The sequence below is a fragment of the Lithobates pipiens genome, unplaced genomic scaffold (genome assembly GCF_037356315.1).
Source record: "Lithobates pipiens isolate NorthernLeopardFrog02 unplaced genomic scaffold, aLitPip1_a1.2 Scaffold_19, whole genome shotgun sequence".
Taxonomy (NCBI): domain Eukaryota; kingdom Metazoa; phylum Chordata; class Amphibia; order Anura; family Ranidae; genus Lithobates; species Lithobates pipiens.
In genome coordinates this window covers 99,215,820-99,241,493 of record NW_027507764.1, presented here as the reverse complement: position 1 = coordinate 99,241,493, position 25,674 = coordinate 99,215,820, and the positions used below count along the sequence as shown (strand labels likewise).

The following is a 25,674-nucleotide window of genomic DNA, read 5'->3' as shown; positions in this document are numbered from 1 at the left end:
TAAGTGAATATTTTACACTTATATATTAACATATATTTACACATTTCACATTGAAAAGGCGCTAAATTTAAAAAAAATCTATTTATTTGATTTGTAAATAACTTTTCAATGCTTTGTACCATTGCTGACAGCTGAAGTTAAAACAAAACAGTTGCGGTAGGTATCGGTAATTGGTACCGGTGAGTAGCGGTAATTGGCAAGTACTAATAAAAAAGTATCTGTACTCGTTGTAAAAAAAAAAATGGTATCGGTGCATCCCTAGTTATAACCCCTGTCAGTTTTTTTTTTCACCATCTGTTCCATTGTGGAGATTTCCCTTCACTTCCTGCCCCTTAGCCAAACAGGAAGTGAGAAGAAATCCCTACAAATTTAGGGAGTTCCTTGGGGACCCCCAGATCACATGAACTAGTATCCCCATTGGAAGATTTCCCCTCTGCTACTTTTTTGGGGACAACCCAAAATTTGGGATTGTTTTTTACTTTAAATGATAACGGTAAACATGATAAGTAGAGAGGGCGAATAACTCTAACAGGAGCACAGACAGCAATAAAAACTGACAAGGGTCTAATCCCTCTCCACTCAATCCAAAACGAAAAAAAAAAAAAATCCCTTTAGTTATACTTTAATTGAACAAGCTGAAGTTAGGATGGCCATACATTATATCATTTTCTTACAATTTTCTGCACATTTTTCTTTAGATTTACCTTCAACTATGTAATGCAAGGGTCTGCCTAATTGGATACAACTGAAAGAGTTGTTTAGTTTTGACCTCATATTATATGGCTTTTGGTAAATCTAAAAGAAAATTATACAAGAAAATTGAACATGTACTGTATGGCCAGCCTTAGATTGGCTACCATTTACAGCTGCACTGGATTTTGCACTCTCCAGTTTTAGTAAATCAACCCCATTGATTCAATGTTCTACTCCAGATTAGGAACAGTAAAAAAAGATGCACCTTTTAAAAGCTGGTTAAAGCAATAGGCTTTTACTTTGGCTGCTAAAGATTGCGTGCCTCCATGGGGTAGCTTGGAAGAAGATCATGAATGCAAAGCTAAAGACAGGTAAAACACTTAGGCCCCTTTCACACGATCGGCCCGAAAAAGATCCGTCTGTCCGTTTTTTAGGTGGATCTGAGTGGGCCACCCACTGATTTGTATGGGCAGGTGGATGTCATTGGAGATGTCTCCACTGACACTCGCCTGCCATCCGAAAAGATCTGCTCAAAACAAACGGGTGGCGATACGTTTGCCATCCCTCCAGCAGATCGGATGAAAATGAACTGGCTGTCTGTTTTCATTCGATCTTGCCATAGAAGACAGTGGAGCTGATAGGTCTGTCCCTGCACAGTGAGCAGAGACGGACCTGTCGTCCGCCTGCTCAGCGGGGATCAGCAAAGCGATCTCCCGCTGAGCGGATCCGTCCCTAAAGCTTTGTACACATGATCGGATTGTTGGCCAACAAAACCGTGGACTTTTGTCCGACAGACTTGTGTACACACGCTCGGAAAATCTGACAACACACGTTTGACTGTGGAAAATTTTATAATCTGCTATCCAATATTTGTCTGCGGAAAATCCGACAATTGTCTGATGGATCATACACAGGGTCGGATTTTCCACCAACAGCCTGTCATCATATATTTCCCATCGGAAAATCAGATCGTGTGTACGCGGCTTTAGGCAGGCCATACACAGTGCAAATTTCTTTCTTGCAACAACGGTTCGTAGGAAAGAAATTTGCATGATTCTCCCATCAACACAGACAGTGATAGGGCAATCCTTCCTGCCGAGTTATTGTCTGCTTCCAGTGGGGTAAGCCGTCCCCGCCGGGAAAAGACAGTGATTGTCACTAGCGGCTATAGCAGGCACTAGCAATAATCGCAAGAGAGTCCGGCAGGCTGGTTGTATCCAAGTTGATCGATCAACTTGGTACATTCAGTCTGCCCATTAATGGTTCGAATCTTGGCTGGTTCCTGCTGAACTGGCCAAGATTTGAACCGTATATGGCCGGCCTTACTCTAAGGACCATGAATGGGCTCTGTAAAAATTTTTTATCAATGGACAGATCTTTCAATAATGTGTGGTTACAGCCACCATGCATAATCATTTTAGTATTAACTTTTTTCTATAGTAATGAAAGGAACTGGTGGTGGTTTAGGAACTATACCAAAGAATTATTGATAAAATATTTCTGCATTTGAGCCTCAAACACTAAACATTATATGGAGTTGATGAAGTGTTCATTTTTCCACAGAATGAAGCAGACTGCTGCGTGGTTTGTTGTGCTCCACTTTAACCACTTGACCCACGGAAGGGTTTATCCCCTTCATGACCAGGGCATTTTTTGCTATTCAGCATTGCGCAACTTTAATTGGCAATTTCTAGGTCATGCAATACTGTACCCAAATGATATTTTGTATATTTTTTTTCCTCACAAATAGAGCTTTCTTTTGTTGGTATTTAATCACCACTAGGTTTTTTTTTCGAAAAAACAATATTTTTACATTGTATTATAAAACATATACATTCCAATCAAATTTCTTCTTAAATTTAGGCCACAATGTATTCTGCTACATGTCTTTGGTAAAAACCAAACTGCGTTTTTGGGGACACTAGTATAGTTCTGATTGTGATCAAGATACTGATCCAGACAGACACTGTGCTAGTAATGGCGGCGACCAATGATTTATAGTGTGACGGCCCATCTGGCACTGACACTGACATCACCAATCACACAATGCAATGATCAGTAACAATACTGTACTAAGGACACTGGCTGAGTGACAGGAGTGCTCAGGAGGGCAATTAAGGGGGTTAACCGTGTGTCTAACAAATGTATGTCTGCTGCTTTTACTTACAGAATGGTAACTGAAAGCAGGGAGAAATCCAGCTAGAATCTGTTTGTTGTGTTTACAGTCCCACAGATCTCGGCGCTGTGATTGGCCACAGCTGGTCAGCAGGTATACAGCCAAAATCATTGGCTGGAAATGGCTGACAAACTTGTGCAGTGTCCAATCACAGCACAGATTAGCAGGGTGTGCTCATATTCTCTTCTAAACCAGGAAAATCACCACGATATGCCAGTGTTCCATCAGATTAGGCGAGCCATCAGATTTCCTAACAGAAGTGATGTTCCGTCACGGCCATCTTGGTACACCACGCACTCGGCCACATTAAACCTACATTCTGAAATCGCCAAGTAGACATCTTTTTACACCCACCAGAATCTTGCATTTCACACACATCTACTGCTGCTGTTTGGCTCCCCCAGGCACCGTAATGTGCCCGTGTTCCGTCAGATTAGGCGACCCGTCAAATCTTGTAACAGAAGTGACATTCCGTCATGGCCATCTTGGTGCGCTGCAGTAAGCCTACAGTCTGAAGTCACCAAGCAGACATCTTTTTACACCCACGGTGTCTTGCATTTCACACTTATTTTTACCACTAAACTGAGCTTATATTGTCAAATACAGTATTTAGAAGTCCATGACACCGTTTTGATGTTACATTTTAAAAGCAGCGGCAAGCCTGCTGATCTCACACGTTTGCTAATGTGACAGAAGACCACCGCTTTTAAAATTAATTTTTAAAACAGTGTCAAGTCTTTTGCAGGTTTTCTTCTAAGATTTCCCTGTATTTGGCTCCATCCATCTTCCCATCAACTCTGACCAGCTTCCCTGTCCCTGCTGAATGATGTGTTGAGGGTGATGTGCAGTGTTAGGTTTCCGCCACACATAGCGCCAAAAAGTTCAAATTTGGTCTCATCTGACCAGAGCACCTTCTTCCACATGTTTCAGTGTCCCCCCACATGGCTTCTTGCAAACTACAAACGCAACTTTTATGGCTTCCTTCTTACCATTCTTCCATAAAGGGCAGATTTGTGGAGTGCACGACTAATTGTTGTCCTGTAGACAGATTCTCCCCCCTGAGCTGTGGATCTCTGCAGCTCCTCCAGATTTACCATGGGCCTCTTCGCTGCTTCTCTGATGAATGCTCTCCTTGCCCCGCCTGTCAGTTTAGGTGGACGGCCATGTCTTGGTAGGTTTGCAGTTGTGTCATACTCTTTTCATCTTTGGATGATGGATTGAACAGTGCTCCATGAGATGTTTAAAGCTTGGGATATTTTTTTAGAACCTAACCCTGCTTTAAACTTCTCCACAACTTTATCCCTGTCCTGTCTTCTGTGTTCCTTGGCCTTCATGGATGCTGTTTGTTTACTAAGGTTCTCTAACAAACATCTGAGGGCTTCACAGAACAGTTCTATTTATACTGAGATTAAATTACACACAGGGGGACTCTATTTACTATTTAGGTAACTTCTGAAGACAATTGGTTCCACTAGATTTTAGGTAGGGGTATCAGAGTAAAGGGGGCAGAATACAAATGCATGCCACATGTTTCAGATATTTATTTGTAAAAAAAAAAATTGAAAACCATTTATCATTTTCCTTCCACTTCACAATGATGTGCCACTTTGTGTTGGTCTATCACATAAAATACCAATAAAATAAATTTATGTTTTTGGTTTTAACATGAAGAAATTTGGAAAATTTCAAGGGGTATGAATACTTTTCCAAGGCACTGTACAGGACACCTCCTCCTAAGGAGGAGGGGTTTGTAGTCCAAACAGAGAGCAGCCTAGTGTGACAATGCTTCTCTTCCGTAGATACAGTACAGTCAGTGAGCATTGTCACCCTAGGGCCATAGACTGTTCGAATCTCAGCCGGTTCAGCAGGAATGGACCAAGTTGATCAATTTGGGTACAACCAGACTGCTGGATCTTACAGGAAGAATAGATTATATCTGTTACATTTTAAGGCAGGCATATGCAATTAGCGGACCTCCAGCTGTTGCAGAACTACAATTCCCATGAGGCATAGTAAGACTCTGACAGCCACAAGCATGACACCCAGAGGCAGAGGCATGATGGGACTTGTAGTTTTGCAACAGCTGGAGGTCCGCTAATTGCATATCCCTGTTTTAAGGAAACGCCAAATGAGTTATTGAACCATATTGCAACAAACAGAAATAAAAATCAAGACACAAGAAATCTGATAGGAATTTTTTTTTTTTTATGTTATTCCAATAAAAAATACATTCATACAGAAATATAACAATCTTGCAAAACAATTTTCAAATAAAATCTTGTAAAACAAAATTTCTTTTTACAAAAATCTTACAAAGATTTTTCAAATAACCGGGTGTATTCGAACAAAAAAAAACAAAACAAAAAAAACAAATAAAAAAAAGGAAAAAAAAACAAAAAACAAAACTACTAATAAAACTTTTCCCGCCCCTCAAATTTCAAGCAAGTGTACACCCCCCTCCCATCAGCTTGACTGAGGCTCAGTTATCACCTGAACAGAGTGCGTTTTCCTCATTAAGTAAAATTTATAAGCATTGATATACAGGAGGTTCACACAACCCCACCCAACCCTAAAGAATGCTGATGGCATTTTACGAGCAAGACAAGCCAGTGCAAGTTATGCACTTTTGTTTATCTTCTTGCGATTAATATGGCTGAACTTTTAGCATTTCAAAATGAGGCACCATTCTGAAACGCCACCATTCTCCAGCTTATACAAAAGATTATTTACTAGCTTTGTCCGTGTGAAACCGAAAAAAATATGGAGGAGCCGGTTTAACTGGTTTTATGCCAAAACCAAAAACAGAGAATGTCAAATTTACTTACACAGTAAGTTAAAAAAAAATAAAGAAAAAAAAAAATAGTTCTGGGCCAACAAGTTAAGACAACATTAGTAACTACATCTTTTAAAAATACAAAATACTGTCATAAGGAGCAATGCACACACTATGACATCCTTCAAGCAAAATAACTTTCTTCCAGGATATATAGAATAACCAGACAAGTTTCCACTGCTGTCCTAGTAAAAAATAGTGAATAATGAAGCTACTGCACAAACACAATAGGGCATTCCATTGTGCCAGCTCTCAATGACTGGTGGCAACTAAACTGAATACAGATGACACAGGTTTTAATTTCAGGCAACTGAAGGATTTAACCACTCGATAGCAAATGGCTTAACTTGGAACTTTCAATGTGCTGAAAATCCGACATATACAGTAGAAGGTTAATTGGCTACCGTCTAAATCTGCCCTAGTATGTATGTAGAGTTAGGAGCCTTTAGAGTGTAAGCTCCTTGAAGGCAGGGGCTGACGTGAATGTACAATATATATGTAAAGTGCTGCGTAAATTGTCAGCACTATGTACGTAGTTTGGAATTAACTGGCTATGCTCATCTCTTCTACAAAACAGCCCCCAAGTCTGCTGCCGTTCGGCATCAGATGCCACAGATGGTCAATCACTTGGTGAAAAAAAAAATGTAGCTGTGCAGGAATCGATCGCAACTGCTAAACAGGTTAATAGAATAGCAAGCTGCTATGGGCTACAAAGGTTTGCTCCTCCAGTATTCCAATCTGCTTTGCAGATCAAGCGGTGGGCTAGAACACATATGCTCCCCTTAAGGCGTAGGCAAACCATTTGCTTTATTCACATTGTTTATAAAATTAAGAACACTTGCTCATAATGGACATGTTGGGAGCCTTAGAATACTTAAACATTTATTTACGGTTTCCTTCGGGGCATATTTTGAATTGCTCTCTAAAAATGGGATTCTCATCTCGTGCGACAGACAATATTGATGATCTTCCATCTGTTTTCTGTCATGGAAGGTTAGAAACTGCAGAGAAAAATCTGAAGTGCAAACCATAATCACCAACTTTTGTACACAAGGGGGAAGATTTATTATAGCCTAGACAGGGCAAGAAGCCTTCCAGCAAGTCAGTTTTAAGCATATTAAAATCACAGCAAAAATGGCAACCTTGGGGGCAAGTTTTCAAAAAATAAATTTAAGAAAAAGTGTTTATCTCTTAATGGCCATCTCTTCTATAGCTCAGGAGCTCATACCAAAAGTAGCTATTAAAAGAAGGCGCTCTGTGAAGCTGACCATAGATGGTTTGAATGTCGGCCGGTTCAGCAGGAACCCTGTATAGGCAGGCTGAATGTACTAAAGTTGATTGATCAACTTGGGTGCAACCAGCCTGATGGATTTACTGCTATAGCCACTAGCAATAATCACTGTCTCCCGGCGAGGTGGGTGGGGGAAAGCCATCCTTGCTGGGACTTCTCCCTGCAGGAGGGATTCCCCTGTCAGCTCAGTCTGTGTTGATGGGGGTATTGTGTGAATTTCAACCTGTGGTTGCAGGAAAGAAATTTGCTGTAGCAGTGGTCTACAAATGAGGGTCTTGGGGCCGGATGTGGCCCGTGGTGCATTATTCGACCAACTGACACCATAGATGGAGCACTATGCCTTCCATTCAACTAATGATGGGGCATTATTTATGCTCACTGATGCTGGGACATTTTCTGGTCACAGTCCAGCCCCCCTAAAGTCTGAAGGACAGCAATTTGGACCTTTGCTTAGAAAGTTTGGAGACCCCTTGTCTATAGCCTGCCGTAGTGTTCCTTAAATAACTGCATTTCATACAGGATGAACTGAAAGGGCTACTCTGCAAAGTTTAAAGAATCCCAGTGTTGCCACTACTCTACTGCCCAAGTATTTTTGAATGTAATTTCAGCACATTGAGACAACAGTGGGAGAGAAATTGTCCGAGTTATTGCTGTAAAGGTTAGAAGAAAGCATCACTGAGGCTTGGTACTGTCCTAAATATGTGCATGCTCCTTAATTTTTTTTAATTTATTTTTTTCAAAATAGAACTTTTTAGATTGCAAGTAACACTGTGCATCCAGTACTACCTTTACATAACTCTTTATGACCACTAAAGTTGTGTTCATTCAGCATTGTGTGTGGCAGTACAGTACACATTCTACTGCAAATCCATGCAGGGTTTTTATTCTAAGTAAAAATTAAAAAAAATATATATAAAAAAACAAAACAAAAAAAATGACTAAAATCTAAAATGCTCAGGATATCAGTTTTTAAAACTTTTATTCTACAGTTGCAGAATCTGTTTTTAAACATTAAATAACATATTACAAAAATATATTTCAAACTCTTAATACAGCTCTTCACACTCAGTGACCTAAGACTACAAAAAGGACTACAAAATGTTTGCACCCAAATAAAATCTAATTTGAAGACAAAAAAAAATAAAAAATTGTTGCCCGTGATACATTTGCTTTGGTGGATGTCCGATTTCAATAAAGTTCAGACAATTGAAATAAATGAAAAAAATAAAAAATAATAATAATATCCATTTTAAAACAAAACACATTCTGTACCTTGACAAGTATATGAGTATTTTACATATTAAGTGCATGTATGGATACATTTGTGCAACTTTTGTGTAAAGAAAGTGTAAGCGATAGCTCTGAACATCAGTGTTCCTATGAAAAAAAAGCAGGTTACTATACTATGAGAGGCCGACGTAGTACAGGAAAGGAGGGGGGAAGTAGAAAAAAAAAAAAGGAAGGACACACATCCACACAAGGGCCAAAACAACAGTAATGTGTTTTTCAGGCTGTGTGCAACTGTTTTGATGTGTGCAAGTTTTATTTAGCAGAGCATGGGTCAATGAATATTGTGTGATTAAAAATAAAAAAAAAAGACAATGTGGGCACCAACAGTATAGGCCATGGGTAGGCAACCTTTCCCCTCTAGCTGTATTGAAATGGGTTTGAAAGTCCCATGAGACATTGCAAGACCCTGACAATCACAGGCATGATTCCTAGAGGCAGAGGCATGATGGGATTTGTAGTTTCACCACAGCTGGAGGGCCAAGGCTGCCTCTAGGCCAATCAAATGTAGAAGCATTGGGAAAGATAACACAAAGCCTCCTCTATAGAAAACAGAAGAAAAATAAAAATGGAGGTCCTGCCCATAAGATTCCAGCCACCTCTTGTAGCGACGACAGAATTTTAACTGGTCAGTCTGAGCGACACCTCCACATTTTTTTTTCTTCCAGTTCTAAACATAGGGTCTGCTGTATTCGATTGGCTGTTAAGGCTTTACTAATCCGCTTGCAGCACTCTATGGCCCAAGCATGGTGGAAAGAAAAGAAAAGGAAAAAAAAAAAAAAAAAAAAACGACACTCTAGGGTGACAACAGAGCCTTAAGTAAGCTTACATCACTTAAACCCCTGTATCAGACCCCACCCATTATAGGAGAAGGCCACTTGCATAAGGCACCATTTTTAAGGTCAACAGTGCGTTAACAGCTAGAAAACCGGAAATTAGTCCTCAAGGCATAAATAATAGAAAAATTAGCTGCATGAGAAAAATCAGTATAAGCTATAGTGGTTTTTCCCACTTTTTTTTCCTTTTTTTATTTTCTTCTTTTTTTATTTATTTTTTTTCAATTCTATACATAAGTAACGTAACAACAGACCAATTGTATTTAGCTGCTCTCAACTGGAATCATAACTGCAGTCCTGATTAAAGAATGGAGAAGCGTACACATTTCCCCCTGATCCATGCAATACCTTTTCTATTATAATGAAGTTATAGTTGTGTTATAATTGGTAGATACACAGCTTATACAATGGATTACAAACGATCGTTGTAGCAAAACGAGCTACTTGACACATTGCACGTTTAATAGCTGCACCAGACAACAAAAGCACCTCTCACACAGGAAAGGGATCATCTGCTTATACAGAGGGGGGCTTTAGTGCCTTTCAGCAGCAAGGTCCCCCCTTTCCAAGCAGAATGACAGATGGTTGTCCCATATAACTCAGTATGCCATAGCATACAAAACATTCAAACCGTTTTTTTAATAACTATTTTTTCATATTTTTTTTTTTTTTTAATCCCTCACAACTGAACTCAACCATAACAAAAAATAAAAAGTTCTTCCTCATTCAGACATTGGCTCCTGGTCACCATTCAGTCACCCAGTCATTAACATTCTCAGTGCACATGCTCACGGCGACGGCTTAGACAAGCCACTCAGAAGATAAAGCACCAATAGTGCACAGGCCCGGTCAGCTCCAGAAGTAGCACTGTATGGTGGCTATGCCGCATCTCACACGATTGATAAGCCCTGCAAAGCCTCTTGGAGAAAGTGAGGTCTTGAAGGCAACTGGTTAGGGTGCAAACTGGCATGCTTTGGCTGGAACTCGCATCCCTCGCACAAGGCAATTTAACCTTGAGGTTACTCTAAATCACGTGACTTCCGCATTCATTCACATGTGTCGCTTCATGTGCAGAGCCAGATGGTCTGATCTGGAGAAACACCTGAAAGAAGAAGAATACAACATTCTCAGAACAGGTTTATGGTTAAGACTTACAACAGCAGGTTTTTGCAAGCTTTAACAATTTCTTAAGCAAGAGTTACATGTGTAGTAGCTTAATCACAGTTACATAGGGGCATCCAAATGTAGCAATTTACCACTGACTATATAAAACACATGGTTCCCTATGGCGCAAGCTAAACAAGTAGCATACAATTATTTTGCTAAATTAAAACCGTCCATAGATGAATTGATGGTCCCTGCTGAACTGGCAGAATTTCAATCCATCTATGGCTGTTTCCTTCATGAATCAACCTAGTGATCAACTCCCTTCCAAAAGGAATGTGGGAGTATGTGCTTGATTGGCACATGCAGCCAATTGGCTGCAGTGCGGATCAGAGTATTCTGGCAGGGGATAGGTCCAAACACTTTTATGCCGAACTAAACCCTCCTCATTTTTAGCTAAAGAAGCTGCTATCTTGGACTCTTTTTGATCTTCAACTGCCATGATGTGATCAGTTCGGACACCAGCCATTTCAATGTTTGATAGTGTGGTTGAGAGCACAGATGATGTGAGTTACATTCAGGGCACATGCTAGTAATAAGGGTTTGTTGAATGAGTTTAGTTCCACTAAATGCTACATTAACGCAGCAGGGGCGATTTTATTCTACCTGTAGTGATCACCGTCTTTGGTGAGAATTTGAAATGTTACTACTGCCACTATAAGTCACGTTCACACAGTGACAGTGATGACATACAGGAAAAAGGAATAGGGGAAAAAAAGAAAATTGTTCCCAAAAAGTCCCAGGAAAGTTCATCATGCGGCACTTCTCCAAATCCATTAGAGGCGAGTTGCATGTACACAGATCTGTCTATGCACAGAAAACGTCATCTATTTTTTATAAAGGGCCTAGTATGAGGTGCTTTGGATATTAGATATGACCATGTATAGAAAACAAATGGCCAGTTTTTCCAGATCATACCCACGGTAGAAGCATGAAAAAAAAAAAAAAACCCACAGGCCGCATGAAAACAAGGCAATCAGAGGAGCTGGGTAGGGGGTGCTGCTTACAGTAGCCGGCAGTTTGTCATTTTCCAGAAACCGACATCTGAAATGTGTAATTTACGTGGCAACCGTAGCAACAACAGAGAGATTCTTAGAAACGAAATGCTAGAACTGACCGGGCTGATCAAGGAAAGTACCAGACTTCAGCTTTCATTTTCCAACCTCTACTACAAAATGACAATTGTAATGAGGTTGCTATGGCTACCAGATATTTTGTAATAGTTTTACACATCAGGTTGTGGGAATATTCTGGGTTTATTTTATTGACCAAAGCTGCTATCTAGCACATGCGGACAGGGCCCAAATCAGGCAGGGGGTACAGCTCTTCATCTACCAAGACACTGGACAGTGTAAAGGCAGGGCTTAACAGAATAAAGGCCAGCAGCATCACAGTAAGAGAATGAAGCCACTACAAAAAAAAAAAGTCAGTGGCCATCTGCTAGAACAGGTAGAATTTAATTGGTTGTCAACGCATAATTTCTTTTCCTAAAATATACTTATGAAATGGTATTGCATAGAGTGGTCCTTTACTTCCTCTTCTGGAATCCCCAGCCAGCACTCTCCACTTCTCCTCTCCAAGTGCCCCCATAGCAAGCTGTGTCCTATGGCAGCACTCTTGCGGGCGCTTTCCCAAGCCAGGCTGTGTGCATCCATAGAAACACACAGTGCTACTTGGTCACGACCCTCATTTCTTCACACAGGACTTGATTGAGAACAGCAGGAGCCAATGGCTCCCGCTGCTGCCACAGTGACCTGTGAGAAGAGAAGAGCAAGCAGTGCAGGTGACGACAAGCACTGGATGAAAAAAAAAAAAAAAAAAGAGAAGAGAAGCCATGTAAGTGTTTAAAAGGGAGGCTGATATTGGGGGTTATTTACTAAAGGAAAATCCACTGAAAGTGCAGTAACTCTAAGGGGTAGATCTGAAATGAGGGAAGCTCTGCTGATTTTATCATCCAATCATGTGCAAGCTAAAATGCTATTTTTTTATTTTCCTTGCATGGCCCGATCGAATCTACAGCGACTACTTCCAAGTGCACTTGCAGCGCGAAGTGGATTTTCCTTTAGTAAATAACCCCCATTGTGTTTTAACTTAATGCAGAGAATGAATTAAGGGAGAAGTACCGCCAAAGCTTGTTTGGCTGTACTTCTCCTGGAGATCACAGTAGTTTAGTTCATCCTGTGACCTGTTTTCAGCAGGCTGAAGCCCGCTGTCGGCTGATGTCACAGAGCCAATCCAGGCTCGGGGAAGATTCAGCTCAGCCTCTCGGTGAGAGTGAGCCAGCCGCTCCCTCCACCGCCTAGCATTTCAGTGAGCATGGGGGGTGTCAGCTGTGAGAATTGAGCAACCAGCGATGTTTGATCGCTCGGTACTCTGGTTTTAGAGCTGGTGGGGAACAGATACAGCATCGGCAACTAGTAGGATTCAAACTTTGATTGTCTTTTAAAAGGTAAAACACCTTATACCTTTAGAACCACTTTTAGGCAGTCCTTTATTAAAAGCAGAACATACTCCCATTCTGCCCAAGTAAACCCACACATAACCCAACTCTCCACCTATATCCTTCTTCCCAGGTCAAGATTACTTCCACTGATTCCCTACATTAAGCCACACTACTTCCATTAAGCTGTCAAATGCTGCACAACAAAATTCTGATATCTGAATGGTGCCATCTCCATTTGGGCAATCAAATCTCGTCCAGGGTTTCAGGGGGGCTCCTCAATGGCTGAACTAGAGTCCAACAGAAGTATGTGGCAGTAAAGTTTAGAAATGTATAGACCGTGCCCCATCTCACCTGTCACAATGTGTGCACTTAAATGGCTTGGCACCAGTGTGTTTTCGGAAGTGTCTGGTCAGTTCGTCACTTCGTGCAAAACGCCACGTACAGCCCTCCCATGAACATCTGTAAGGCTTCTCTCCTGCAAGATAAAAATCACAAAATAATCTGGTTTAGTCATCAGAAATTTAAACTCTGGGAAACCATTGAAAAAAAGTTTACAATAATCTAATCACAATTTACACACAGCTGTAAAGAAAGGTGTACAGCCCCCTGGCATTCAAATGGCTAGTTCTGTTTCTTTGCAAATGGGGCAGTGTACGGTTCATTGTGTAGCCTGAGTAATTCCATTAAGCACACACTAAACAAATCACAATGGAATAAACATTTGTTGTCCTCAGTTTGCTAATTAAAAAGTCAACTTGCAAATCTCCCTAAGTCCTGGGGAAAGTAAAACTGATGAGCCATAGTCTTTAAGCTGACTAAGACTGAATAGTGAATGGCAACTGTAAACTGTGAGAAACTAAAAAAAATGCATTTTACATGACGATCTGACGACAGGCTCAGGCCATTATTTTGCAGTGTGATTTTACCTGACAATCAGTGGGAGTGTACATGGAAGAAAACTTGCAGCACTGGAAGTGGCAGATGTAATCACAAATCTTGGCGGTTCTTTTAAAGCTTAACTGTACTTTCAGCATGAGTCACCTGAATTATTTTCCGTTGCATCAAAACAAAAAAGGAGAAGTCTTCTAGTCTATTCTGTTTAGAAAGCAGCCACAGCATGGAGTAGAAAAGCCTGCCCCACTGCCAACCTGCTGTAGAGAAAGACCCTTGCTCTCGGTTTGGAAGCAGTGGTCTCTCTAAAGCAGTCTGACGCCTTCTACCAAGTCAAGCTTTGCACTCTGCAGGGCACTAGCTCTGATTCAGCAGGGGTGTTAGACCTTTGCTTCTACATGCTGACAGGGAACAGGCTTTTCTACCCAGGCTGTAGCTCCTTTATAACAGGAAAACAAAGACTTTGTACACTTTTTTTTTTTAAATGTACCTGGTATGTAATTAGCGGATTTAAACCAAAAGTTCAGCTGAGCTTTCAAAGAACCACCATTTGCAATTATTTCTTCCAGTTTGTTCTCTTGCAGCCTTCTCCTTCCCTCCCAGTGACTGCAGCAATGTCAGATAGATAGGAGAATATTTAATGATTTGAGTAGAAAAAAGAAACTGCAAGCAATATAAAAAATGCACACAGATACTGTATTTGGTTCGCTGGTGTGAAAGAGGCCTATCAGGTCTGCCTGTCCGTTTTTCCAACAGACCCGTAAAGACCACGCTTTGTTCTCTATGGGGTGGTGGATGTCAGCGGAAATGTGTCTGCTGACACCTGCCAGGCATCCGATCCGCTCTGCTAAAAACAGACGGATGGTGATATGGATCGGATGACAATTGGATGGAAATGGACATGCAGTCCGGCTCTATCAGACTGCCCCAAAGAGCAGAGCGGGCTGTGTACGCTCTGCATAGCGGAGCAGACACGGACCTGTCATCTGCCTGCTCAGCAGACATCAGGGGAGAGATCAATTGCCCTACTTCTGAAAATCCTAGTTACCTGGCTCCAATCCATGGCTTCAGTAATTTGCTATGGCCAGAACAAGCATGAGAGTCAGGGGACCAGACATCACTCTGATTTAACTTGTCGCTTGCTTGTTCAAGGTCACTGTCTCAGGTGTTGAAGTTAGAGACAGCTAGGCAACCAGCATTTCCAGAAGGTGGTCAGCAATGGTGGTCTACACATACGTCTCTGTAGAGGTTTCCTTGAATGTGTTGCAATCTAAAAATGGTTTCTTATTTGGGTGTTTGAAAGATTCATCTAAGCAAACAGTTTTAGAAGACTCAGACTTGGTTATCAGGCTTGGAGATCTAGCAAGTCCTAGCACTTGCGGGTTATTGGCCAATATTTAGAACAACATTTGCTGCAGCTTATACTCAGTGGTGCCAGTGCATATTCCCTTCATACACTCAGCCTGGTAGAGGAATGAAAAGTCCTAAAGGTCAAGAAAGTCCATAGGGGTCGATTTACTAAAGCTGAAGAGTGCAAAATCTGATACAGCTGTATACAACCAATAACCAGAGGCTTCAAAGTACTTTATTTATAATACGAATAATGGAAAATGCCTTTTTTTTTTTTAAGTACTAACTTGATTTCCTTACTGGGAAACAAACTGGGGCAGCCACTTCATGTCACATGAACTTTATACATCATTAGGCTTACACAACTCAATGGAATGTTGTCAATGACCAAAAAAAAAAAAACACTTCAGAATGACAAACTGCAATATTTTAATCGATAAAAACAAAAAATATTTTAAATTGAATAAATGTATATTCAAAACAATGCAAGCATTCATTAGCTTTCCATTTAGTAATTGATAAAAAAAAAAAATAATAATAAAAATAATCACAAAAAAACACATTGCATGTATAAATAAATTTTGAAGGCTTCCAGTCAAGTTATAATCTTTTTGTGTTTGAAGACACTAATATCAACCCCAAAACACATATGGCGGCTACCAAGTGTGCATTTAGAAATTAGTTTTGCCTAATATATATATATATATATATATATATATATATTTTTTTTTTTTTTTTTTTTTTTATTATTATCAGTGAACATATAGTCAGGCTGGACAAATCTCAGCATACAGCTTTCTGAAGGAAGGTCGATGTAGACGAGTTTTTTTGTGCTGGTCTACATTAATAGCACATGTTCCCTGGCTACATTCGGGAAAACATCCTACTGGCTACTGAACTTGACTCTTTGGCTCCTGTCCCATCCATTTATAGGACAGTTAAAAAAAAAAAAAGGAACAAGTTATGCAAATGGATGTAAATATAAAATGTATGTCTTCAACCAAAGACATACAAATTTACATTTTTCAATGGCTATAAAAACATGCAGGATCCTTTACAGGTAATAAGGGCAACAACTGCAAGTCAAAAATTGTATAATGTTGAGCAGAAATCTTATAGCACACTGGAACACTTGATATATGCATTTAAAAATTTTATTAAAAAAATAAAATAAAAAATGAATTGGTGTGAATAAAAAATAAATAAATAAAATAAGAAGGAAGAAGGAACTGGAACGATGAGTGAGTAATGGATCTCTCATCATACCAACAACTTAACCAGCCACTGCACGACAGCCAGTGTTAGATGACACACATTGAAGAAAAATGCTCTGCTCTTTGTGTATGTGCTCATTCATTACTATTTTCCTGTGGACATAAGTCAAGGAAAGACAATGGATATTTAGGAAGCTCATGCTGGGTAAGCATTATGCGATCTCTTTTCCCGGACGCACTCTGTAGTCTAAGCTCCATCCTCACAGCAGGAAGGAATGAGGAAGGACTTTCCCCAAGACAAGGATTTACCATGACATCATTGATGGACTTTGGGTTTCCACCCTGTGGTTGTGCAATGACATAACAGCAAGGGATTCCCTTCTGTCAAGCCCCTTTTATTTCCCAAACATTGAACAAGCACTGACCTGTATGGGTACGCTGATGTGCTTTTAAATGCGAGCTCTTGGTGTAAACTTTCTTGCAGCCATTAAAAAGACACTTGTGGATCCGTTTCTTGCCATCCGGCGAAGTCTCTCCACTGATTGGACTACCCTGTTCAAGAGTCTTTCCAAAGCACCCAGATCGCACTTTCCCTGGGGAATGGAGCTCTCCAGTGATAGCATTCCACAAATGAGTGGGGGACTCCTTGCCTTGCTCTGGAGATGAAGGTGGGGTGGAGGTGACCGACGAGCTAAATGGCTCTGTTTTAATCACCATGTCACCAATCGGGTCTGAGGTAAATTTGGTGGTCGGGGAAAGTTCTTCAGAGCTGTCCGACAATTCACTACTTATATCAGAGTTCAGGCTAGTTGTCTCTAAATTCTGACTGTCAGAAATGTCCTCGGTTTTAATGCAGACAAGCTGGGGGTCCGGGTCCTCCTTTTTCTCACATGCCAGGATAAATTTGGTCCAAAGGTCCTCTTCCCGATCAAACTTAAATTCAGAGGCCGAAACATAGCAAGGTTCACTTTGTAGGTAGCGTTCAAGTTCCAAGCACGTCTGTAAAAAAAAAAAAACAAGATAGAGAGAAAAAGGGATGAGAATTTGAGCGGTAATTACTAAACGCCTGGTTTACGAAAACGGCAAGCAAACATGGGGGTTGATTTACTGAAACTGGAGAGTGCAAAATCTGGTGCAGCTCTGCATAGAAACCAATCAGCTTTCAGGTTTTATTGTCAAAGCTGAATTAAACAAGCGAAGGTTAGAAGCTGATTGGCTATCATACACAGCTGCACCAGATTTCGCACTCTCCAGTTTTAGTAAATAAAACCCACAGTGATTACACATGGCAACCAGATTCCATATGAAACCTAGGCAGGCTACAACTATGGGGCTGACGTAGAAGACTGGTGGCAAAGAATAAAGCAAAAATAAAAAAAACTCTAACCAAAATTGCTTGTCTTGTTTTCTTAGAAAATTAAACATGGAGGGCTTGGCTGCCATGGGCAATACCAAGTCTTCAGTTTTCATAGATCAACCTATGACTATCGTTCACGTCTTTACGCAACATGCAGTGACAAGCATGAAGCACAATCAGAGTCATTGCCCAATGCTTCTAATCATATTCATTCATCTGCTAAACTGGGAAACACAAAGTGGTTAAGCTGACATTTGAAGTGCATGACAGTCTAGTCAGAATAGTAGGAGAGGCCCAACATGCTGAAAAGACATCAGATAGCCCACATTAGTCATCAGATATCTTCAGTGCATTAAGACCGACAAAAGGCGACTGCTGATTGGCTGCTAAATGGACACTGCACTTTGAGCGCTTCTTTTTTGCATCATTCACATAGTCGTTCATATACCGCAGCTATGAATAGGCACCTGGCCAAAATGGACTCTAGTTATTTCCTTCCAGAAAGTGAAAAATTAACCTCGTAAAAAGCCAAAAATTTGCAGAACTGCCTCGCTTGCAAATGAAACTAAATGCAGAAGCCAGAGGGGATTTTGCAAAAAGAAATAAGGAAGCAAAAAAGATGTGGCCAACGCTACAGATATTGACCAATTATAAATGGCTGATTAGAGGCCACAATTCTTTCAGAGACTTGTGGAAATCATACAAAGAATTTGATCTGCTAGCCAATAGTACAACTAGATGAGTCATCTACATTCCTTTCACGCTGAGCCAGAGAAGAGACTTCCTTCTGAAAAGCTGACGGGAAGCCAAGGGACTGTACTGGTAAAAGCGGATCACTCTTGGAGAATACTACGTTCAAACTCATAGAAATGTAAAAAAAAAAAAAAAAAAAAAAAAGGCTCTTAACATTCTGACTTGGTAAGACAATGCACCGTAGAGCGGATTTTGGTCTTCGGCGGTTGCTGTAAAATGTCAGACACTTATTTTTACACGGACCTGGGTGCTCACTTCGGCCCCATGGCCTGCAGACACAAGCCATCAACATGCCACACATATTTCCCTAGCTAGTGTACAGCCCCAGGAGGACTCCCATACTGCACTATTGTATTTCCTCTTGTGCTCTGAACAGAAATTCAAATTAGCAGCATGTTGCAAGGCACAAAAAGAAGAAAAAAAAAAAAACCTGTACGAATTAATGATTACATTTTCCTATAATTAGACAATTGCTTTGCTGTGCAGATGAGAAAATGCATTCTATTGATCCCGAAAATGAGGGGGGTGGGGGCCCAACCATTGATTGTGATGTTGTTAAACTTTAATAATGCAGCTACTTTAAATTCTCCATTATGCAAATAAGCGCAGGGACCAGGAGATGGGCCCTGTGATAGTTTAAATGTCTCTGCAGGCTTTCTGGGAAGAGGAGTTGGCTCTGTGCCAAGATCTAAAATGCCTGAAGGAAGCTACTGAGATCAATTTCAATCACACACAAGAAGATCTGCCTCTTTGATGGCAAAGAGGAGGGGGATGAATACAATTAACCAGGAATGTGAAGGTTGTAACACTTTAGTGCTCGGCTCGCAAACAAACACACAGACATTTGATCTCTTAATTCATTTGGTTAAAAAAAAAAAAAAAAAAAAAAGTAAACATGACTAGATGGGCAGACGAGGACAACGACTGTGACAGTCTCAGGGAAGACAATGGCACGACCACTCTGCAGCCTTTGACAAGCTGATACCATAGTATAATAAAAGTCTGGTTTGTTTGGAGTGGGGATAGAGAATACAAAAGGTCTGGTTGGGGAGAATTAGCCTTTTGTTTCAGTGATTAGTGACTGTCACCTAACATGGGGGGGGGGGGGTAACCATTCCAATTAACATTTTATACTAAAGCACACATTCTACAAATCATAATCAAACTGATCTGTCCAGATGAAGGGCATGCAACCTGTAGGTCAAGGACCCTAAAGAAGCTCTCAAGATGACCAGACATGCCATTCATTCCATTCATAAGCTGCCTACAGACTCTGGGTCAAGGCCTCCAAACAAGCGCTCAAGATGGTTGGACAGCCCATTCATTCAGCTAGGAATCCATTTAGATATTAAGTGTACAATCTGTGGATGGAAACCCCCATAAAAGCACTCACAATGACCAGACATGCCGCTCATTCTACTGGAAAGCTGTCTATATTTGGAATACACAACCTGTGGATGGAGACCCCATAACATCTCTTGAGATGGCAATTCTATTGGGAAGCAGTCTAGATTTGGGGTATGCAACCAGTAGGATGAGACCCCCAAACAAACTCTCAAGATGGCCAGACATGCCATTCATTTGATTGGGTAGCTGTCTAGGTCAGGGGGTATGCAACCTGTGGATGAGACACCCCTTAAAGGTTTTGAGACTATATAGGGAGCTGTCAATATGTAGTCTATGCAACCTGTGGGTCAAAACCCCATATATACACTCGAGACAGCCAGACTTGACACTGATTCAACTGGGAAGGAGTGTAGATGAGAGGTATGCAACCTATGGGTGAAAACCCCAAATCAAGCTCTTGAGATGGTCATACATGCCATGCATTCTATTGAAAAGCTGTCTATATCTAGGGTATGGAATTTGTGAGGTATGCAACCTATGGGTGAAGACCCCCAAGCAAGCTTGAGATGGCCACACATGCCATCATTCTACTGGAGGAAAGCAGCCTATATGTAGGGAATGGAAGTTGTGGAGTTTGCAGCCTACGGGTGAAGCCCCCCCCCAAAAAAAGCTCTTGAGGTGGCCATACATTATACTGGAAAGCTGTTTATATATATATGCTATGGAAGTTGTATAGATGTAGAGTATGCAACTTATGAGTGAAGACCCTATACAAGCACTTGAGATGGTGCATGCCATGCATTCTATTGGAAAGCTGTCTATAGGTTGGGTATGAAACCTGTGGATGGAAACCCCCCCCCCCCCCCCCCAAAAAAAAAAAACATACGAGATGACAATGAGCCATTCATTCTACTAGATAGTCTAGATGTGGGGTATGCAACCTGTGGATTAAGAACCCCAAGAAAATCTATTGAGATGGCCATACAAGCCATTCATTCTATTGGATATCTGTCTAGATATAGGCTATGCAACTTGTAGATGAGGACCCCCCCCCCCCCCCCAACAAGCTCTTAAGATGGTCATACATACCATTCATTCTATTGGGCAGCTGTGTAGATGTATGCTGTGCAACCCCTGGATGGAGACCCCATAACCAGATGTGTCATTCATTCTACTAAGTATCTGCCTAGATGTGGGGTACGCAACCTGTGGATGAAGAACCCCAGAAAAGCTCTTGAGATGGTCCTATATACCATTTATTCTACTGGCAAATTAAAATTAGGGATCCTGTAAGAAAGACACTTCAAGCCCAGCATTATAAAACCCTGACTCTTCCGCCCCCCTTCTTACGTATTGGGTTCAGCAGCACTAGTTGGATCCATCGGTATCAAAAAAAAAAAAATCATGCAAAAAATAACATTATTAGCAACAATATAATAATAATAATAAACGGAAAAATAAATATAATAATACCAACGCTCTCTATAGGATCTGTGCTGACAGATTAACCAGATTAACTGCCAGCCATTCATCTTTCTTCAAAGTAGCAGATTTAAAAAAAAAAAAAATTATAAATGAAGAAGTGACAGGAATAGCTTTTGGCAGAGCCCGTCGCTAAGCTGACAAGCCCCAGCTGTATAGTTTGGACCCAACACAAGCATAAAGTTTTGCCAAATGGCTGCACGGTTACTAGTGAAACCCAAGCTATTTGAAGCTGTCAGTGGAAATCACAGATCTCCATGCACAGTGATGTACACCCCCCCCCCCCCCTCCATAGCAGTACACAAACTGGCACACTGCATGTCCAATACATGCAGGATCCTTGCCTGGGGGGGCGCTGTATATGCAATGCATCCCCCCCCATAGCAGTACACAAACTGACATATTCAATACATGCAGGATCCCTGTCTGGGGGGGGGGTTGTATATGCAATGCACCCCCCCTCCCGTAGCAGTACACAAACTGACACATCCAATGCATGCAGGATCCCTGTCTGGGGGGGGGGGGGCTCTGTATATACAATGCACCCCCCCATAGCAGTACACAAACTTACACATCCAATACATGCAGGATCTCTGTCTGGGGGGGGGGGGCTGCTGTATACACATTGCACCCCCCAATAGCAGTACACAAACTGACACATCCAATACATGCAGGATCCCTGTGGGGGGGGGGGGGCTGTATATACAATGCACCCCCCAATAGCAGTACACAAACTGACATATTTCACATCCAATACATGCAGGATCCCTGTCTAGGGGCTCTGTATATGCAATGCACAGATGATCATAATAATAATAATAATAGTGATGATGATTGGGGGGAGAAGAAGCTGATCTGTAATCTTGGGGGTTTACCTGTTGCCAGTACTCCTCCAGGGATGGCAGGGCAGAGAAGTAGCCAGTGTCGTGCACAATCTGAAGCTCCTGGAAGATGCTGCACATTGGTAGAACATCCATGACTTACAGAAAATTCAAAAATTAAAAAAAAAAAAATTTCTAATAGGTAAAATATTCTATAAAAATAGAAGTGCTACCATAGAGTCAGAGCAGGTCTGTGCTGCTGCAATAATAATAATAATAGGAGGATAGAATCCAGAGCTCGCAGAGGATAGATCCCTGTAGGATGGAAGAAGTACGCCAGGTTTTCATGCAAATGTCATTGCATAGCAATTAGAAGAAAAAAAAACCCCAGCAGAGGAGCCCCCAGTCCACAGCCAGACACACACACAGGGCTCAGCCTCCTCCTGGAGCTCAGGGCTTGCTCAGTGGTGCAGACAATATTTGCAAACACTGAAGTGACTGCAACTGTAAACCACTGCAAAAACTTCCCTATACAACCCATGAGCCAGCCCCCCCACCTCCTTCCCCACGTGATCCCATTACGCCGGCTCAGTACAGCGCCCAATCAGCTGTCGCTCTTTGCCTCGGTGTTTGTATGATGTCAGATGCGCCCAATCGCGGCACCCGGCGCTTCGGGGAGGCCTCTCGCGTGACGAAATCTTTCCCTAACGCGCGCCGACATTGGCCAGATTCGAAATTTCGTCCCGCCCCCGGGAGGGCCGGACGGGGCCAGCTATTTTTAGCTAGGTATATAAGACGGCCGCGGATAGTAAGACGGCTTCAGTGCGCTCGATGGCCGCTGCGAGCGCCTTTGGGCTCTCTGTGGTGAACATGACAAGAGCTGCGGCTGCCTGTTTCTTGCCGATAAAATCACGTAAAATAAAATAAAACGATGTCAAAAAGACAGATTCCGGGTGTGCGCCCGACGCGGCCATTTTGTGGATGTGCCCGCTCAGTGAAACGTATGTGAGAGGTCGCATTCCTGGCGGTTCAATGGCCGCCCGGTCGCTGACATTACATTACGGCTCGTTCACAGAGCTGATATGTCTGCTTATTAATAATATGTGTGAGCGCCCCGCCCCCCTTCCCCTCAGGTCACAAAATGGAGTCGCTCTTGTTTACTCGGTTTGGCTCCAGCAGGAGGCGGGTCGTTCCCATCCCCCAGCTCTGTTTTGTGGAAATCCAGTCCCGTCTATAAAGTGACAGCAGCAGAAGAACAAGACTGACAGAGCCGAGTTCACCTCACATTATTCAGCCTGTGTCTTCCCTTCCCCCACCACATAGCTATGTGAAGTGTGGACGAGCAGGTTCTCACCTCTGCAAAAAAAACACACACACAAAACACAGCAACGTTTTGTTAACAGCAATAAAGAAAAATAAATAGTGATAGAAAAGCTGATAATAAATAAATAAAAACACTACGGATAAGTTCACAATTGTCCACACGCTCCTATTGAAGTCTACAGGGCCCAAAACACCACGTAAGCGATGCACCGTTTTCCAAGTCGCACAGAAGTGTGTCGCATACGTGTGGTGAATGGCCCCCCATAGACAATAAGGGGACATACAAATATATGTGTGGTGCTGATTCAGAGACAGATTCTATATTACTGAAAGTCCTGGTGGCCTGGTTAGTAAGGGCTGCAGAGTAATGTCCACTGATTCAGGGCAGCTTTTTTCCGGGACGTAGAAGCGGTCTCCAAGATATGCAAGAAAGAAAACAAATGCAGACTCCTCTGAGTGTAGACTGTTAAGTGTGTATTGAAAACATTCACATAGTACATTAATGTTGACAATGATGGGTACATCTCTTAGTAAACGCTCAGCGAGGCATCCATCGCGCTGGTCTGACTAGGGTTGCCACCTTTTCTTCAAGTCAAACCCAAACACTTTAGCAGCGCATGATTTTTTTTTTTTTTTTTTTTTTTATATAGTGTAAACTATACATATATTTTGCTATTAAATACAATTTATTTATTTAAATTTATTTATTTATTATTTATTTATTTTAATTTATTTAAGAAGTTAATAACAAGAGTCCCCCTTTACATCGGACTTCACAGAGTTCACATTTTACATCAGAGTCCACAGAGTTGCCCTTTACATCAGAGTCCACAGAGTTCCCCTTTTACATCTGAACTTGCAGAGCTCCCTTTCAAAGTAAGGGGGGACTCTGCAGACTCTGATGTAAGGGAGAACTCTGGGGACTCTAACATAATTCCCACATCCTCTGGGAACCCTGATGTAAGGGGAAACCACTGGCCTCTGGTGTTATGGGAACTCTGATGTAAGTGGGTGCTATGAAAACCCTGATTTACCTTAGTGTACTCACTCAGAGGCAGGAGAGAGAAGAGGGGAGACTTCAGTCACAGACAGGGATGGATGGTGAGCTCACTCACCCCTTGGCAGTCAGCATCTCTAATCCAGATGTATCTGAGGCTGCTGGATTCAAATTTCCAGACCCAACTTTCCTTTTCTAAAGACACAGTGCCAGGGATTGGAGTGTGGGCAGACACAGAGGGGTAGGGGTGGAGGGAAGAGGTGCAGGTCGATCCCTCTCTCCTCTCCCATCTGTGTGTGTGTTTGGGGGGGGGATTGTTAGTGCTGGCTTTGGGCAGTGTCAAAGAGTGTAACAGACACTCTCAGCTTAGACAACTGCAGCCCGCAACCCTGCTGGGAAGCCATAGTCCAGTCTATATAATGTGTCTGGGTTTCAGGCAGTCTGAAACCCGAACACATGATTCCAAACCCGAACTGTCCGGGTGAATCCTGGACAGGTGGCAACCCTAGGTCTGACAGAGGCGAGCTGTCACCGCCGCTCTGTAGTCTCCCCTATCGAACACACCTGTGACGTCATCCCGACCAGGGCCGTCTTTAATGCAGGGCAAAAGGGGCAGCTGCCCTGGGCCCTGTCATTGTTGTGGGGCCCAAAGCTGCTGCCTCATACCTGGCAACTATTCTAGTTTAAATTCCCTTGTCCTTTGAAGTTTTAGTCCTGTGCTGTGCCCCGATATCTCAGTGTGAAGTGCTGCTACTAATGCTACACAACTCTGCCCTATTGTTGTGTACAGATGACTCACCTGCAGACCCTGTGTTTACATGTAAATAACAGGCGTTCAAATGTAAAAAGCAGCGACATTCATAAGCAGCTGTGGCCAGCTGCATTGATATGTAAATAAAGGTGGCATTCATATTTACATCATGCCCCCCTACAGTGAGGAGATGATGTGCTGTAATCTCTAGCAACCAATTAACAAGCAGAATTCATTTGCTGTAACCTCTAGAAACTATTCAGTGAGCTGAAATGTGTGCTGTAACCTCTAGCAACCAGTCAGTAAGCAGTAATTATATGCTGTAACTGTTAGCAACCAATCGCAATTGCTGCCTGATCTGATATAGTAAACTGATTTTAAGTCAAGCTGCTATTTTTTGTATGTCTCAGAGCAGATGGAGAGTGAAATTGAATGGGGGGGGGGGCAAGAAATTTTTTGCCCAGGGTCCAATCAGTGTTAAAGATGACCCTGTTCCCAACCAGCGATGTGGTCCAGAGAGCGTTCCAAACCTCCTCTCCAGCTCTCCAACACCACACCACCATTCTGCCAGGAGAGACTACAGAATAGCCGTGACAGCTTGCCTCTGTCAGATCAGCGCAACAGATGTAGGGTTGCCACCTCACCCCTTTGAAACCGAACACATA

General features: G+C 42.0%; 1 protein-coding gene across 1 annotated transcript; it reads right to left on the bottom strand.

Annotated features, from left to right (window-relative positions):
- Positions 1-7,955: 7,955 nt before the first annotated feature.
- KLF6 (KLF transcription factor 6) lies at positions 7,956-22,461 on the bottom strand. Its single transcript, XM_077491109.1, has 4 exons — positions 21,993-22,461; positions 16,604-17,177; positions 13,075-13,198; positions 7,956-10,218 (listed from the first exon to the last, which is right to left on the bottom strand). Exons 1-4 carry the CDS (start codon positions 22,092-22,094, stop codon positions 10,167-10,169), a joined length of 852 nt encoding a protein of 283 aa, XP_077347235.1. The 5' UTR covers positions 22,095-22,461; the 3' UTR covers positions 7,956-10,166.
- Positions 22,462-25,674: the final 3,213 nt, after the last annotated feature.